Here is a 14,272-nt window from a genome sequence, read left to right as displayed (position 1 = left end):
CTGTCGATTAATCAAATACCAAATTATCAAACTATTAAAAATGCCCTAGAAACATCTCCAAATTTACTCTACATGAATAAATACATGAGTCTGGAGTCTAGAAACACACCCATTTCCTTCTCCTGCCATCCCCGATAGCAGGATATTGCTTCTCATAAGTTTCTCAGAGTGGAATTTTAGTAACTAAAACTCAGTTTGAATTTTCATAATGTCCTTGATTTATTTATTGTAAATTTGCCAAAGTATACCACAACAATTAAAACTATTTTGTTTGTCACTACCTCTATCTAAGTACTTCACCATTTGTAAAAAGCCATGGGGATTTTAACTGACCTTGTACGTTACACTCTGAGAAAATGCTTTTTAATAACTTTTACTTTTTTTAAACAAATTTAACAACACCATATAATACTATAAAGGTGGTGCAGTGGGGAGTGTTGCTGCCTGGTTGGATCCTGAGCTCACATTACTGTGTGTGTGTGTGTGTGTGTGTGTGTAGTTTCACATGAGAGTTTCCTCCGGGTTTCCCAGTTTCCTCCCATTTCCCAAAAACATGCCAGTAGGAGGACTGGCTATGCTAAATTGCCCCTAGGTGTCCATGTGTGTATGAATGATGCCCTGCAATGGACAGCCATTCCATCCAAGGTGTCTCCCGCCTCATGCCTAGTGTTCATAACATAGTCTTCATATTCATCACAACCATAAGTAGGATAAAGTTACTGAAGCTGAATGAAAGCAAGCCATGCATGAGTTAAATCACATTTCTGAGTTCCGAGGTACTTTAAATCTCTGGAGTATGCTGCAAACTGAAGCACTGATGATTTATAGAGCTTGAGTGTGGTTATGTGAATGAAGTGTGGTAATTGTAGATCCTCTGCTAGATGAGTAAATTTTATTCAGTTTGGTACTTTAAAGGCATTAGGCGGCTCTCTCATTTTCTCCATAACGCATTACTCACACTCCTGCAGCTGGCCATCATTATGGCCCTGCATCTTGTCTTTTTAACATGCTCACCAATTGAAACCAGTGTTTATGGTAAAATAAGCCAAATGTCAAAGCGTGTTTTGCTTCCAGAACAATCACCTCTTAGTTTTCATGCTGCAATCGCACACACTTTGCATACATTAAACGAACAATAAAGTGAAAAGCATCCATCTCTCGGCTGGGTAATTAACATGGAAATTGCCGAGCGGCATTTTCACTGCTCTCTGCTCTCCTCCAGTCCTGATGGGCGTGTCGCAACGACACACAACTAATGAATGAGCTAGTGATTTATGGATAAGGAAACCTCTATTGAGAGAGAGAGAGAGAGAGAGAGAGAGAGAGAAGGAGAGATTGTGTGTGTGTGTTTGCTTCAGAGTGTGTGTTTCTAAAGGTCACGATTTTGGCCATCTCTGTCCAGTCTTGCACTGCTGGTCAGCAATACATCACTGTATAAGCACTATTACTAAAAGGACAATGAGAGTTAAGACTATCTATTCTATTTAATAGATATAAGAGCAGGAAACGTATCCAAATGTAGTCCAGTGGAAAAGCTTCCAATAATCTTAAGCTCTGTAACAAGATCTGACTCCAAACAGATTCATAAGCATGATAAGCAACTCGGGCCTCTTAAGTTGAACTGATGCTTCTCTTTTTATTTTGCTTTTGTCTCTCTGTATGTCACCTCAGGCCAGCTTGTCTCATATGGAAGCAAGAGAATCTTTTCCTCCTCTATCCACTTCTTTTTCTCTATTTGCTCGTCACCCTCCAGTTACCTTCCTCTCACTTTCCATTTAGTTTTCTCTTCCCTAGTTCGCTCTGCTTTCTTTTCTCGGATCTCTCACTCCATGTCCTCAGGGTTGTGTGTGAGAATGAGTTTTTTTTTCTTTCTCCATGTCCCCTTCTTTCCCTTCTGTCTGCATTTTTTTTACTCTTCACTAGTTCATGTCCCTTCATTCACCCATTTTTCTCTTGTCACATTTTAAATCCTTTCCCCTCTTTCTTCTCGCTGCTCTTGCTCGGAGCGCTGTGCTGGTGGCATCATGCCTTGTTTCCATGAGCTGATTTGCCAGATGGAATCTCCTCTATGGAAGTTTAAGCTTTAAAGAAACTAGATAGCTTTTTATTTTTTTTTTTCTTCTCCTACTGACACATCACAGCCATAATCATCTGCTATGTGTAAACTGTTGTCTAGTGTTTGTTAGTATTCAAGGAAGTTCTCAGATAAGAAAGTTTCCAACATTTTTCAAATTAAAATTGACTCCACATATGGTTCACCAAATGTGTTTTTATTTCATTTTTACAAAACAACAAGGACTACCAAAAAGTTAGTCAGCTGAACAGATTTTTTTTTTTCCTTTTTTTCTGAATGGAACACATTTTCACACTGTCACTGAAGCAGTCCTTAAAAAAAATAACAGAGACAGCCTTCCATAATGGACAAACACAATGTGGAGTTTGGTCAGACGTTATTGGAGTGGGAAATGAAAGCTAATGGTCTTTAGCTTAAACACACATTGTGCTCTGTATCGTTTGTTGCTTCTCAACACAACGAGAGTGCAATATCATGTATGCGATCAAAAAAGTACTGTGTACATTTCTACAAAAAGAGGTTGGCACATTCAGACGATAACTTCCTTAAATTTATATTGGACCTTTCGACATGTTTTCTTTTACGTCTTTTTCTTATAAATACAATATATTTCTTTCTCTTGATCTGGACCCCGTGTAAAAAGCTTAAAGAGAAGACTATTTACAGTGACAATGGGATTTAAAATGGCCCCATGAAAGTCATAAATAACAATAATAATAATAACGTAATGAAATGTCCATGATTTGTATGTGATGAGGCAGATAATGAATCTGTGTACTCGTCCTCATCCTCCTCTCTGCTCATCTGTTCTTTCAGGCAAGAAAATGAGAGAATACTGACGGCTGTGTTGACTGAAGTTTTTTTTCCTCCTGTTTATTGGCATTCATTTATCTCTTCTCCTAAAAAAAAAAAAAAACAAAGACAAAAAAAGATTAGATTTAGGCTTACAATAAAAAAAAGACACAAATCACACTGGCAATAATTAGTTGCCAAAACAGCACTTTTCTAGTCAACCATTTCTTTTAAGAAGCAAAGCCAACACTCAAGAAGAAGCTCAGCTGGTTCCCAAATTATTACATTTAGAGTGTAGACTGAAAAACTGATGCATTAAATGTACTCATTTCAAAAATCATAAACATTGTCCTATGCTTATCTCAGGATTTTTGTTCTCAATATGTGAGTAATGATTTATAATTTCACTATCTGGTTCCCAGAAGAGGATGGATTTTTAAATCTGGTTCCTCTGAAGGTTTTTTTTTCTCATGTCATCTCAGGTAGTCCTTGCCTGACACTATCGCCTCCGTCTTGCTCATTAGGAATCTAAATCTCCATCTAGCTTTAGTAACGCTGCTTTGTGACAATGTCTGTTCCTAAATGCGCAATACAAATTAAACTGAGTGGACATCTACACAATTTCCACATTAATAAAATATAGTGCATCAACACAATTATTGCTAAACACACTGTACGTTAACAGACAGACACAATTTCACTGATGTGATATTTTATTCATGAGGAAACCATGTAGACACTTGGATCTGGTAAATTCAATGCATTCAATTTTTTTTTCAATATCGCGGTTATCATGTGATCTGAGACTGTCTCTCGAAGCCCCCTTCGCTCGCCGCTGAGCACCTTTTCACGCGCCCTGTGAGGCTGGGAAAGATAACGATGAGGAAAAGGGTAACCCGAAACCCCCTCCCCCGGGAACACACAGCCCTCTTTTGTCAGGGCTGCTTTTAAAGCTCCCGAAGGGGAAACCTGAGAGGGGGGATAGATCTGAGACAGGGGTCTGTGAAGGACACGGGTTTATGCCCTCTTTCCCATGGCAGGACTCCCCCGCTTAAGAGAAAAAAGGTTTAGATCATAAAAAGAAGGGGTTAGGGTCACTGGGATGGCATTATGGGTGTGTTCTCTTTGGCTATACTGAGTCTTTCTGTGCTGCTGATCAAAGCTCAGGTCAGACGCAGAGTCTGCAGCAAAAATACTAGAGAGCTTTGTTTAGAAATCAAGCCCAGGAACACAAACTGATTTGAGTTGAAACTATATTACAATATATTGCTAATGATATACAGTATACATATATGTGTTATAGCCTGAGAAAAGCTTTCGCAAAGGTGACCCTTTCTACTATATACAGTTCTGAAATATTTCTTTTTGTTCGTATATCAACTGTAAGTAAAGTTATAGATTTTTTTTTTATAATAAATAAAACTGTAATAGAATTTTAAAGATTCCAAAAACATCATCACAATGATTGTCTAAAAGCAACTGCTATATATTGAGTTAATTTAACATGTAATAAATAAAATAGAAAAATAATAAATAATGAAAACTCTATCCTTTTTCAAATAGCCAACAGCTGTTTTTGCAGCCAAGATTGTTACTCTGGCTCCTTATACACTTAACATGATCTTTGCACAAAAGCAAGGTAAGTTCAGAAAGTTAATAAAAGCTTTTCTACATCGTTTGGGGAAAATGTATCAAGGCTTTCTTAGGGGCTGTTTACACGACAGCGTTTTCAGCCAAAAACGGGAAACTTTTTATGTGTTTTTCCTGTTTGTTTACATGACAACGGCGTTTTGGGGACTGAAAACGCATATTTTTGAAAACATGTTTCAAAGTGCAAGTTTTTGAAAACGCCGTCGTTATCGTCTCCATGTAAACACCCAATACGGCAATCTTTGAAAACGGTGACGTCATGCACGTGTGTAGTATGTGTTAGGTATGTAGTACGTGTCTATTGTAAAGGCATGTATACGTGAAACTTTTTGAAAACGCAAGAGAAAAACTTTTCCGTTTTTGACTACATTGTTGTCGTGTAAAGTAGAGGTGTCAAAGAATGTTATGCAGAGAAGTCCAATTTTGGTCAAAACCTGGCTGTTTCTCAAAATCTTTCTGCCAGAATTCAGACACAGCAACATCCGATGGGTTTTTCTAGGCCGCCTCACATATAAGGTTATATCTACACTCTGCAAGCAGTGGAAACAAGAATGGACCTGAAATTCAAACCCAGAATTTTTTAAACACTCAATGCAAACCTTGGTTTTGTAATATTTTTATATCTGATTGGATTGAATAAGTGGTAAATGGTGACTTTTCTCCAAAAAAAAGCCTAAGGGCAAATGATCATGAGTCTGACAACTCTTTACTCCGTTTGAGAAAGAAGAATGTGCTTCTTTTCTGCAATGAGAGCACTTAGGATCGATCCGAGACCCAAACTGGCTAGAAATCTGAGCCAATTCTGTTTCAATCATAGTAAGTAAAGAAAGAGCACATAAGATTTATGTATTGTGCCTAATTACTGACAATTATGGTGTTGGTGTGAGATTAGATTTAGAAATTAAGGGCTTAAGGGGCAATTAAAGCTTTACTGATTGAGAGCTTTGCCTCCTCAGTGCTATTCAAAACAGATTACAGCCCCTGCAGGGTTATGTTTAAATAATTATCTCAGATCTCAACATTCAAGCTGCTACAAGATGCATATCTTCAGTTCCAAAGCTTCTCACCTCATTCCTTTTGCGGCTGCTTCCTTGACCTCTGGATCCTGTCGAGCCTCGCGACGAAGAACTTCCTGTCGTGGAGCAGTTGCTGGACATCTGACCGCGGGACAGAATGTTGTGCTTGTTGTAAGGGACCAACTCATCATCTGTGGAGTGATATATTTAGCACAGCAGTCAGATGCTACCTATGAGCTTTGGGAAATTATGGAAAAGGGGTTTAATTATGACCTCTAATGAGTCAAACTACGTTTCACTGTGAGCATATGTGCCTCTGTCCTGCCTAAGCCCACGTGTGTAAAGAATCTATAATGCACAGAGACAGTGTAGATATGTACTTCAGTATGGTATTAAGTTGCAAGCAGTGTTCTCACCATCTTTGCGTCTTTGAGCTGAGTTCTTGCGCGTGTTTTGATCTCTCCTCTCCATGGAGGACAGCGAGCCCCCGTCCCTTTCTAAAGATGTGTGTCCACACTCCAGGTCTCCTGCTGGGAGTTGGTCAGGCTCGTCCTCAGGAGGGGGTTCTGGAGGAGGAGGCAGATCTGCAGAGATAAAATCCCACATATATTCTGTTTCAGTTGAAATCACCTGATTTAGATTTTTTTTTTTTTTACTAAAAAAGAACCAATGTTAAAAAAATAATTTACCAATACACCGTGTTTCTCTTGATTGCTCTAATGAGCATCAGGATCAATCAGTTATTTGCACACACCTGCCATTAATAGCACTCCCAGGAACGTGAAGGCATTTTGTGTGGTTATTTCTATAACTACTGCTAATAATTGAGATTATTATACATCAAAAGCATTTTTAAAAAGATGGCTGACATCCATTGCATGTGGCTCTGCAGGTGACTAGAATGTTAACGTTAACACACTTGCACCCACATTCACATATGGCACTGGCTTGTCTATAGGTGTCTATAGGTGAGGGAGGGGTAAAGCCACCAAATGATAATCTTTATTCTTATTCACAACTCCATACATTTTAAATTCTGTTGAAATAATTAACTAATTAACTCTTTTGAGCTGCTACTGGACAGACTTGACAGATGTAAGTCGAAGTTCCACTGATTTGCTCACCTTTCTAGATCTTGTGCAGTTGTGGGGCAGAGTTATTATTGCACCTAGTGGTCAAAAATGGGAATTGCACCAAGCACTAATAGACACCCGCGGGGGAAGGAATCACTCTGCCCCATGTTTGCTCTATGAATTTTTCAGTTATTGAAAAAATTGGGCTAGTTTAAAAATACTCTGCGGCCACCACGACCTTTGTTTTATAGCAAATAATCAGAATTAAAGCTAATAAATTTCCTCAAACAAAGACAAAATCTAAGTGCGGACAGTGTATCAAACCATTTTTAGTATAAGATAAACTGGAAATAGAGGGAGAGGGAATGAAAGATTATGGAGTATTGTCTGTATATCAGAAAGGCGTGTGCACTATGGTGACCTTCTTTCCTATGGTAAGGCTGAGAAAAAGAAGAAAAATGCGTCCACTACTAGCTCTACTGTGTTGATCTCACATATAGGAAGCATACCTGGTGTATCAAATACAACTGAACAAAGGTACATCTAAAACCGCTCAAAATGAACTGCTAGCCGGTATCCTAGATGAATGTATGCTGTACACTCTCAATTTCCTATTACAGTGGTACTCTAACAATTCACTAGATAGTAGCCTATGGCATAAGTGAATTGTGACAGCCTCTTGAGTTAATTATCTTTGAGGCTATGTCATTATTAGTGTCATCTTGCCACATCAAAATCTATAGCCATGCGCTGCTTCTGTCCTTATACGCAAACGTAGAGAGGGACTAATATGTGAACTGCAACTTACACAGACAGGACACATAATGAAACATACACAGAGTTATAAAATGCTGAGCTGATCTTACCTCCTTGTATGATGTCTCTGCGGTACTGGCTGCTCTTTGAGCTTTTCTTCTTTACCCGAGCCTTCTGGCCTGGTGGACCTGATTGGACCTGCTCTCCTACAGAGGTTCTTGCTCGCCCTAAGAAATAAATAATAAAAAAAAAAACACGGTTACATCTGATGTAGCTGCTGTAAAGCTCTCTGACAGAATCCTTTGAGAGTTTCTGTATGTTCCCAGTATAGACTGATAGCCTAGAATTTGTACCATAACATTATTTCAGTGCTGTCAACTGTAGCACATGGTAGAAAGTTAATCATTTGAAATGACTATGCGTTTGAGATTTCTTGTCATAGATACAAAATATCTGATTTTTTTTTAATGCATGCTTACACACACAAAAAAAACCCACATACACACCTGGTGCATTGACATTATCTACACTTTGTGTTGCTCCTTGGCTTAAATCCCGTCTGTGTGCTGCGCGGTGTGGTGTGCCGCTCTCAGAGCTCTCCTGATTGGCCGACAGGTTTGGGTTGGACTGTGTGAGGGGAGGGCTCGGTGCCCGCGGGATGGGCACTGGTCCACATGGCAACCGTCTGTCAGCATCAAATGAGGCAGAATGTGGACAGGTCCATTACACATCAATAAACGACTGAATGAATAGACAGCTGTTAAATCTTTACATGAGCTGTTGTCATGAACTTTCACCAGAGAAGACATGTAACATCAGTGTCAGAAAAAAAAAAAAACATATTCTGCATCAGGAAATAATGGGTACAATAAACAGAACCTGGGAGCGGGATCAATTATTCAGTAGGTACATTTCTCTGAGGGAGAAACAGGGGAGTAAGTGGTGAAAAACCTCCAGAGAGAAAGAAAACAAATCAAATATCAGTGTCATAGCAGGGAGGTAAAAGGCAGGAAGCTAACTCCCTGAAGGACGATGTGTGTGATATACAAACACAGTGAGGTGAGGAGAATGTCATCTACTTCACACACAATATCACAATACAGGATGATGTGTGTGATATATGGTTACAGTAAGGCAAGGAGAACATCATCTACCTCTCAAACACATTATCTTGTCAGGACTTTGTCATCTCTCGACACACACACACACACACACACACACACACATGGGAACTACATGTGTATAATACACACAAATGGTGTGTTAGATATAGGTACACACTAGTTCTTGTTGTGAGAATAAATCTTAATCTAAATGAGAATACATATGAATAATATAAAGAAAAATAAATCTTCAGCCTTTGTAATCAGTGCTACATGTAATTTCCTGTTCACATGACGGCATGTTTTGGCCCTCTTCATTTTTCACTGTCCATATTTTGGTAATTGCTTCCAGTTCTTGTTAACTTTTCACAGAACTAGTTCCACCTGTTCCTCATTTTAGCTTTATCTACCACATGTAGCTTTCAATTCAATTCAATTCAATTTTATCTGTATAGGGCTTTTAACAATGGACATTGTCACAAAGCAGCTTTACAGAAATATATTTCGGTCATGACAACTCACGGAATGAGATTAGCAAGCGTTTATTGATAAGAATGAAGAGTAAGTAGGTTTGGTCTGCTGCTGAGCAAGTACGAGACTTGCTCAGTTAAACATGCTTGGACACAGATATATTAAGAACCATGTTGCTGCAGTGAAAGGAGAGGCAAGAGGGACCACCCCAACTGCCACCGCCACCCCAAATAGAAAATATATACAGGTGGCGCTGGGGAGGAGGAGGGTAAATGGGAATTCTCAAGGCGTGCGTGTTGAGAGGACCAATCAGCATGCAGATGCAGTTTCATGGCTGAACTAGACATAAAATTCAGGATAGCTTCTTTTTCTGTTGCTCCTTACAAGGACTATGTTTCCAACTGTCTAGTTCCGTTTTTCAGTTCCTAGTTCATAATATGTAGCATTTTGGTTTTGAAGCTAGCCTGTCTATTTGGTTTTGGACTAAGGGTATTTGCCTTGCCTAACTGGCTAATGGACTGGCAATTCTTAAAAAAAAAAAAAAAAAAGTCTATCTGAAACTCTGAAAATACAGTATGTCTAAAATGGATGTAACCAAATACAAATATTTGGAATGAACAGATAACATGTTCTAAACAGATAGAAAAGCAGAGATGATTAGGAGGTAAACTATTCTGTTTTTTTCGTTTTTTGTTTATTTACAGGATCTGATCTCATTTTTACTTTCATGCAGGCGTGAGAAAGGTCAGATATGAATGTGCAGTGCCACACAATGCATTTACAGCATCCTTTGTAACTGCCAGTGGTTTAAATTAGACTGCTAGTTTGTTTATATTTTAGGAAATAAAACCATCTACATCCATTATAAACTACTGCAGGCAGATACAAACTAAAGAAAAAAAAAAACAGTGCCATGCACATCTTTAGTTGAGACCAATTATGAACTGGAGTGATGTAGCTGAGGTTGAGGAACTTTCAGTCAGAATTCATAGACCATGCTGACAGTGCTGGCATTTCTTAGGCCACGCCCACTTAAAATCCAAATACAGATACAGATACAGGTACAAACAGCCACACTGTGTCACATCCATACTATTTAAATTGCGATAAATATCTAATAAATGTCAATATAATGATAATCTCACCGTCCCGCCTGGTGTTGTTCAGACTGGTGCAGGCGTTGTGGTGTGTCATTGCAGTGGCGTGCCTCCTCTCTTGGTGAGGGTGTGAGAGTGGCTGTGGACTGGTGGCTGTAGGAAGTGGTTGGAGATGAGGCGTCTCCTCTGGGAGGAGGACATGGTCCGTCCTCTGCTACACCATCCATTAGATAGGTCCTCTCTGGCAGTGGTGGGCACCAGTCCTCCTCATCAGTGCTGTGAATGAAGAGAAAATAACAGAACTTTACTATTACTATTACTACTGCAACAAACACCACAAAAATCCACTGCTAATTCATTGTAATCAATCAGTTTCTAGTAGTCACCATATCAACTTCCACAGCAATGCAAGCATTGTGGCCTCTGGCTAACCTGTGTGGTTTCCATGTCAAGAAAGAATAAGAATCACTTAATACTTTTTGAGTGACACTCTGTGCTGTACCCTAAGGCCACTAAATTGATCTTTAATACGTCCTCTTTCAAAGAGGTTGTGATTTGTTAATGTAGCAGAATTGGAACTATGTTGCTAAACTGTTGTGACAAAGCATAGAGTAAAGGGCAGGGACAAAGCTATCAACCTAATGCAATAATCAGACCCATGTTCTCTCGAAAAGACCTCAGGGTCCACGCAAAGGTCAACAATGTTATCCTCAAGTTCATCGCAAATTGGAGAACTTCACTGTAGGCTAGTAATGGAAATCGAGTTTGGATGTGTGGCTGTGCATGTTGACGTGCTGAATGATCCTATTCTGCTTGGAGCGAGGAACACGAGAAGGGCTGCACCTATAGCTGGCAAACGTTGTTACCACAGACCGGCTAAACGTGAGCGGAAAACAGAGAGAGAGAGGCTGCTTCAGCGCTATCGCCTGCCTCATCGCAGCAGTATAATCTGTAAATCAGCTCTGTTTAACGTCTGTGGTTAAAGTGCTTTGCCTCCTCTGCGAACCCTTCAGCCCAGGTGGAGAGGTAGTGGAGAGCGATGAATGTGTGTCCACCTGTCTCCACTTGTACACACACACATGCACAAACGCACAATGGCTAACATGAACGTAATGTGATAGTGAGAAAGGAAAGAACAGGAGCGTTCAGTCCACAGACCACAGCAACAGCCAGCATAACTTTGTTAGTCTCCACCGAGAGCCCTGTTAGGCCCAAGAACACCAGCAGCACAGCTAATGGAGCAACTGGTGCTGGAATAAGTATGATGACATTTGAGACTGGCTTTCATCCAGCCAACATGCTGATGACTGCAATTTGATTCATGTCAAATTCAAATGTCATAACTTTTGGCAAGGACAAGTACATAAGAAAATGGAAGTTAAAAAAACTATGAAAAAATGAATGCTCCATCAAACCCAAAACCTTACACAGCCTAATATAAAACCTGACGCTATTCTGACAATTCATTCCATTTGGACAAGATTTCTAAAATGTGGGCAACCCCTTTCAGGACACACAGCAGATTAAGTCTAGCCAGACCTTTCAGAAACTTTCCGAAAAAAATGATCAGGAAAGAAACTTCTATAAAAAGTAGTCAAAGTCTGGTATGGCCTGTTCGCACCAAAAGTGTTTTTTTTTTATTATCTGTCTCACACCTGTCTAGCTGAGCAAACGTGATTTCATTTTAGCCAACATTTCATTCCAGACCAACTCAGTGAGACACATCCATCAAAATGTGACTCTGTCTTTTAGCCTCAGGATTTATTTCTTTAATTGAATGCAAGAGTGAAATATACAGTCTAGAGATACATTCAAATCTCACGTACTTGCACTCTCGCAATGTTGTGAACTATAATTAAAATCATGCTCTGCAGCAGTCTCATGATTCTGTGGTGTGAATGTCTGCGTGGTGATGAAACACAGAAATGCTTTCTGCTCACTGTCCCACTGACTCATGTATTTTGAACTTTCTCTTGTAAATGAACTGTCTTTTTGACTTTCCTCAACTCCCATAGTACATACAGTCAGTGGTTTTCTTGATAAAAATGAAGTGTGCTGTAGCTATATTCTTGACAGTAGTGCTTAAAGGAACAGAACTGAAGGCTTCTTACATTATACACATGTAAATTCTAGGTTATTCATACAGGGTGTATCCAGATTTATAATTAAATACATTTAAAAGCAAATGAATACTAAGGGGTTGCAAGGGAAATGGTAAAGACACTAAATGTATTTTGGTAGTGTGGAACTATTTCTGAAATATTTCAGAATAGATGAAGCTAATTCTACAGTTCTATAATCACATGGGGATGTTTTTTTTTTTCCCTATCATGTCAACTACCAATAAGGGAGGGTGAAAGCTAACACATGCTCCCTCTGAGACACCTGAAGGCAGCCAAAAGCAACTTTTTGAACTGCTGCTCATGCTGCACACACTCGGAGGTAAGTGCTATCTACCGTCTTCCGCATACATAAGCTCAAACACACCAGCCAACCAAGACACTGGCTAATGTTGCTCTGATTGACAGGAGAGAGAGCAAGGACAATTTGGCCGTGGCTTTGTCAGGATTCAAACCAATCTCCCGACAATAGGGTCAACGTATTTCTGTTGTGACACACTTTTTCCACTCCCGCCCATTCCTGGAGTTATTTTTGTTTGTACCCGGCCAATGCGCCTTTTCTCTGTCCGGCAAGCTTCATATCTGACTCCCTGCTCCCGTGACATTTGTTTTTGTGATCCTGTGATACCCAGTCCTGATGCACATCTCTGTTTTTAAGTGTCTAATGGCTTTAAATAGTGTAATATGATACAGAGATTTATTACATTTCACTGATTTATTTATTTTCATCTTTAATAGTGTACCCTAAAGAATCATTGAAGCTGGAAATGTAATTTGTATGGCTGTTTGGCTGATGCATTCTTTGCTGTTGTTTATCAGCAATTCATTGCAACAATGAAATTGCTTAAGAATAGAATAGCCTATGGAAAAAGACGACTAGTCGACAACATTTTGAATTACTAATCAACTACTAAAAAATGCATATTCGTACAATCCCTAATCAGTAGTAGAATGCTCTTACCCCATGTCCTCTATATGTTCATCCTCATCATCATCTGCACAGTGTTCTAACTCTGAAGAGGGGGGTGGAGGTGGTAAAGGCTCCATCCAGTTCAGAGACGGAGTCTTCACCGCCTTCCCCATTGACTTCTGCTTTGACTGTTTAGCTATAGGAAGAATGAATTGTCATTGTAAGTGAAATTGTTATAAAATATTCACATCAAAGCTACAGTCAGTCTGAGTTAAAGGAAAACATATTGTAAAATGGGAAAATAGAAAAAAACGCATTCATTTTCATATAATCTGTACCATTATCTGCTTTAGAGCGGTCTGGCTGAGCATACTGCGCACTAGTTCCTGGTTGGTTAATCCAGTGGCCACCATCTTGGTCAGGGCTGCAGGGGGTCTGGTTAGTGAAAGGCATGATGGGAGTGCTAGCATAGGGTGTGGTGTGCTGAGAGTACTGGGCAGAGAAACTGCGTAGGTCTTCAGCAGTAGGGTCGATGGTGCTGTAGATGGGGCCCTCGTTGGAGCCATTGCTGTACTTCTCAGTCTGGTTGAGGTAGTTGGAGATTCCAGCCTCTAAAATCAGCAAAGAAACAGAGTAGAGATCTTAGTGTTTAGCGTTTTCTTTCCTAACTGTGTCTGCCTGTTCCCTGAACCTGCTTATAGACACTGATTATTCTAGAAATAAAACTTCCTGCTCTTAAGAGTCCTCCCTGTTATAGTGCAATAAATGGCAAATAAACTTATTTGTGATTGGTGAAGTCAAAATTTCTCTCATTAACAGTGTTATTCTGTATCTGTGTTATGTTTTTACATTTTGATTTCTATTTTGACTTTAGTTTGTTTAGCATGCATATTTAACTCATTATTTAATCCTTATCATATTTCCGAGGTTGTAGTGACCCTGTATATGATGTGATATTTTCCTTTTATAATACCTTCAAGGTTTTAGTTTCTGATTTCTTGGCGCCATAGAAGAAACTAGTTTGAGTCAGTTTTATCGTGTTAGATTGATGTGATCATTCACCAATAAGACGTAGCTCCTCCTTTTCCCCGTAACTAATCATGTGCTAGAATTCCGCAGTATTTGAAGTGATCTATCTGTAATTTTAGGTCAGTCTGCTACCTGAATTGCTCATGTATCAGATTCTTTGAGAATATATTCTCGTTGTTTC

At 39.4% G+C, this 14,272-nt stretch overlaps 1 protein-coding gene across 2 annotated transcripts in view; it reads right to left on the bottom strand.

Annotated features, from left to right (window-relative positions):
- Positions 1-2,249: 2,249 nt before the first annotated feature.
- robo3 (roundabout, axon guidance receptor, homolog 3 (Drosophila)) overlaps positions 2,250-14,272 on the bottom strand; it is a 152,062-nt gene continuing 140,039 nt past the window's right edge. For both annotated transcript variants that reach the window (XM_026941833.3, XM_053241135.1), the window contains exons 20-27: positions 13,401-13,673; positions 13,114-13,258; positions 10,081-10,308; positions 7,868-8,046; positions 7,472-7,588; positions 5,949-6,116; positions 5,584-5,723; positions 2,250-2,973 (exon numbers count right to left, since the gene is read on the bottom strand). In XM_026941833.3, the coding sequence (XP_026797634.3) occupies positions 2,962-2,973; positions 5,584-5,723; positions 5,949-6,116; positions 7,472-7,588; positions 7,868-8,046; positions 10,081-10,308; positions 13,114-13,258; positions 13,401-13,673 (1,262 nt within the window). In that variant the 3' untranslated portion in view covers positions 2,250-2,961. The remainder of the gene's footprint in view (positions 2,974-5,583; positions 5,724-5,948; positions 6,117-7,471; positions 7,589-7,867; positions 8,047-10,080; positions 10,309-13,113; positions 13,259-13,400; positions 13,674-14,272) is intronic.

This window comes from Pangasianodon hypophthalmus, chromosome 17 (assembly GCF_027358585.1).
Source record: "Pangasianodon hypophthalmus isolate fPanHyp1 chromosome 17, fPanHyp1.pri, whole genome shotgun sequence".
Taxonomy (NCBI): Eukaryota; Metazoa; Chordata; class Actinopteri; order Siluriformes; family Pangasiidae; genus Pangasianodon; species Pangasianodon hypophthalmus.
This window is presented reverse-complemented; position numbering and strand designations above follow the sequence as displayed.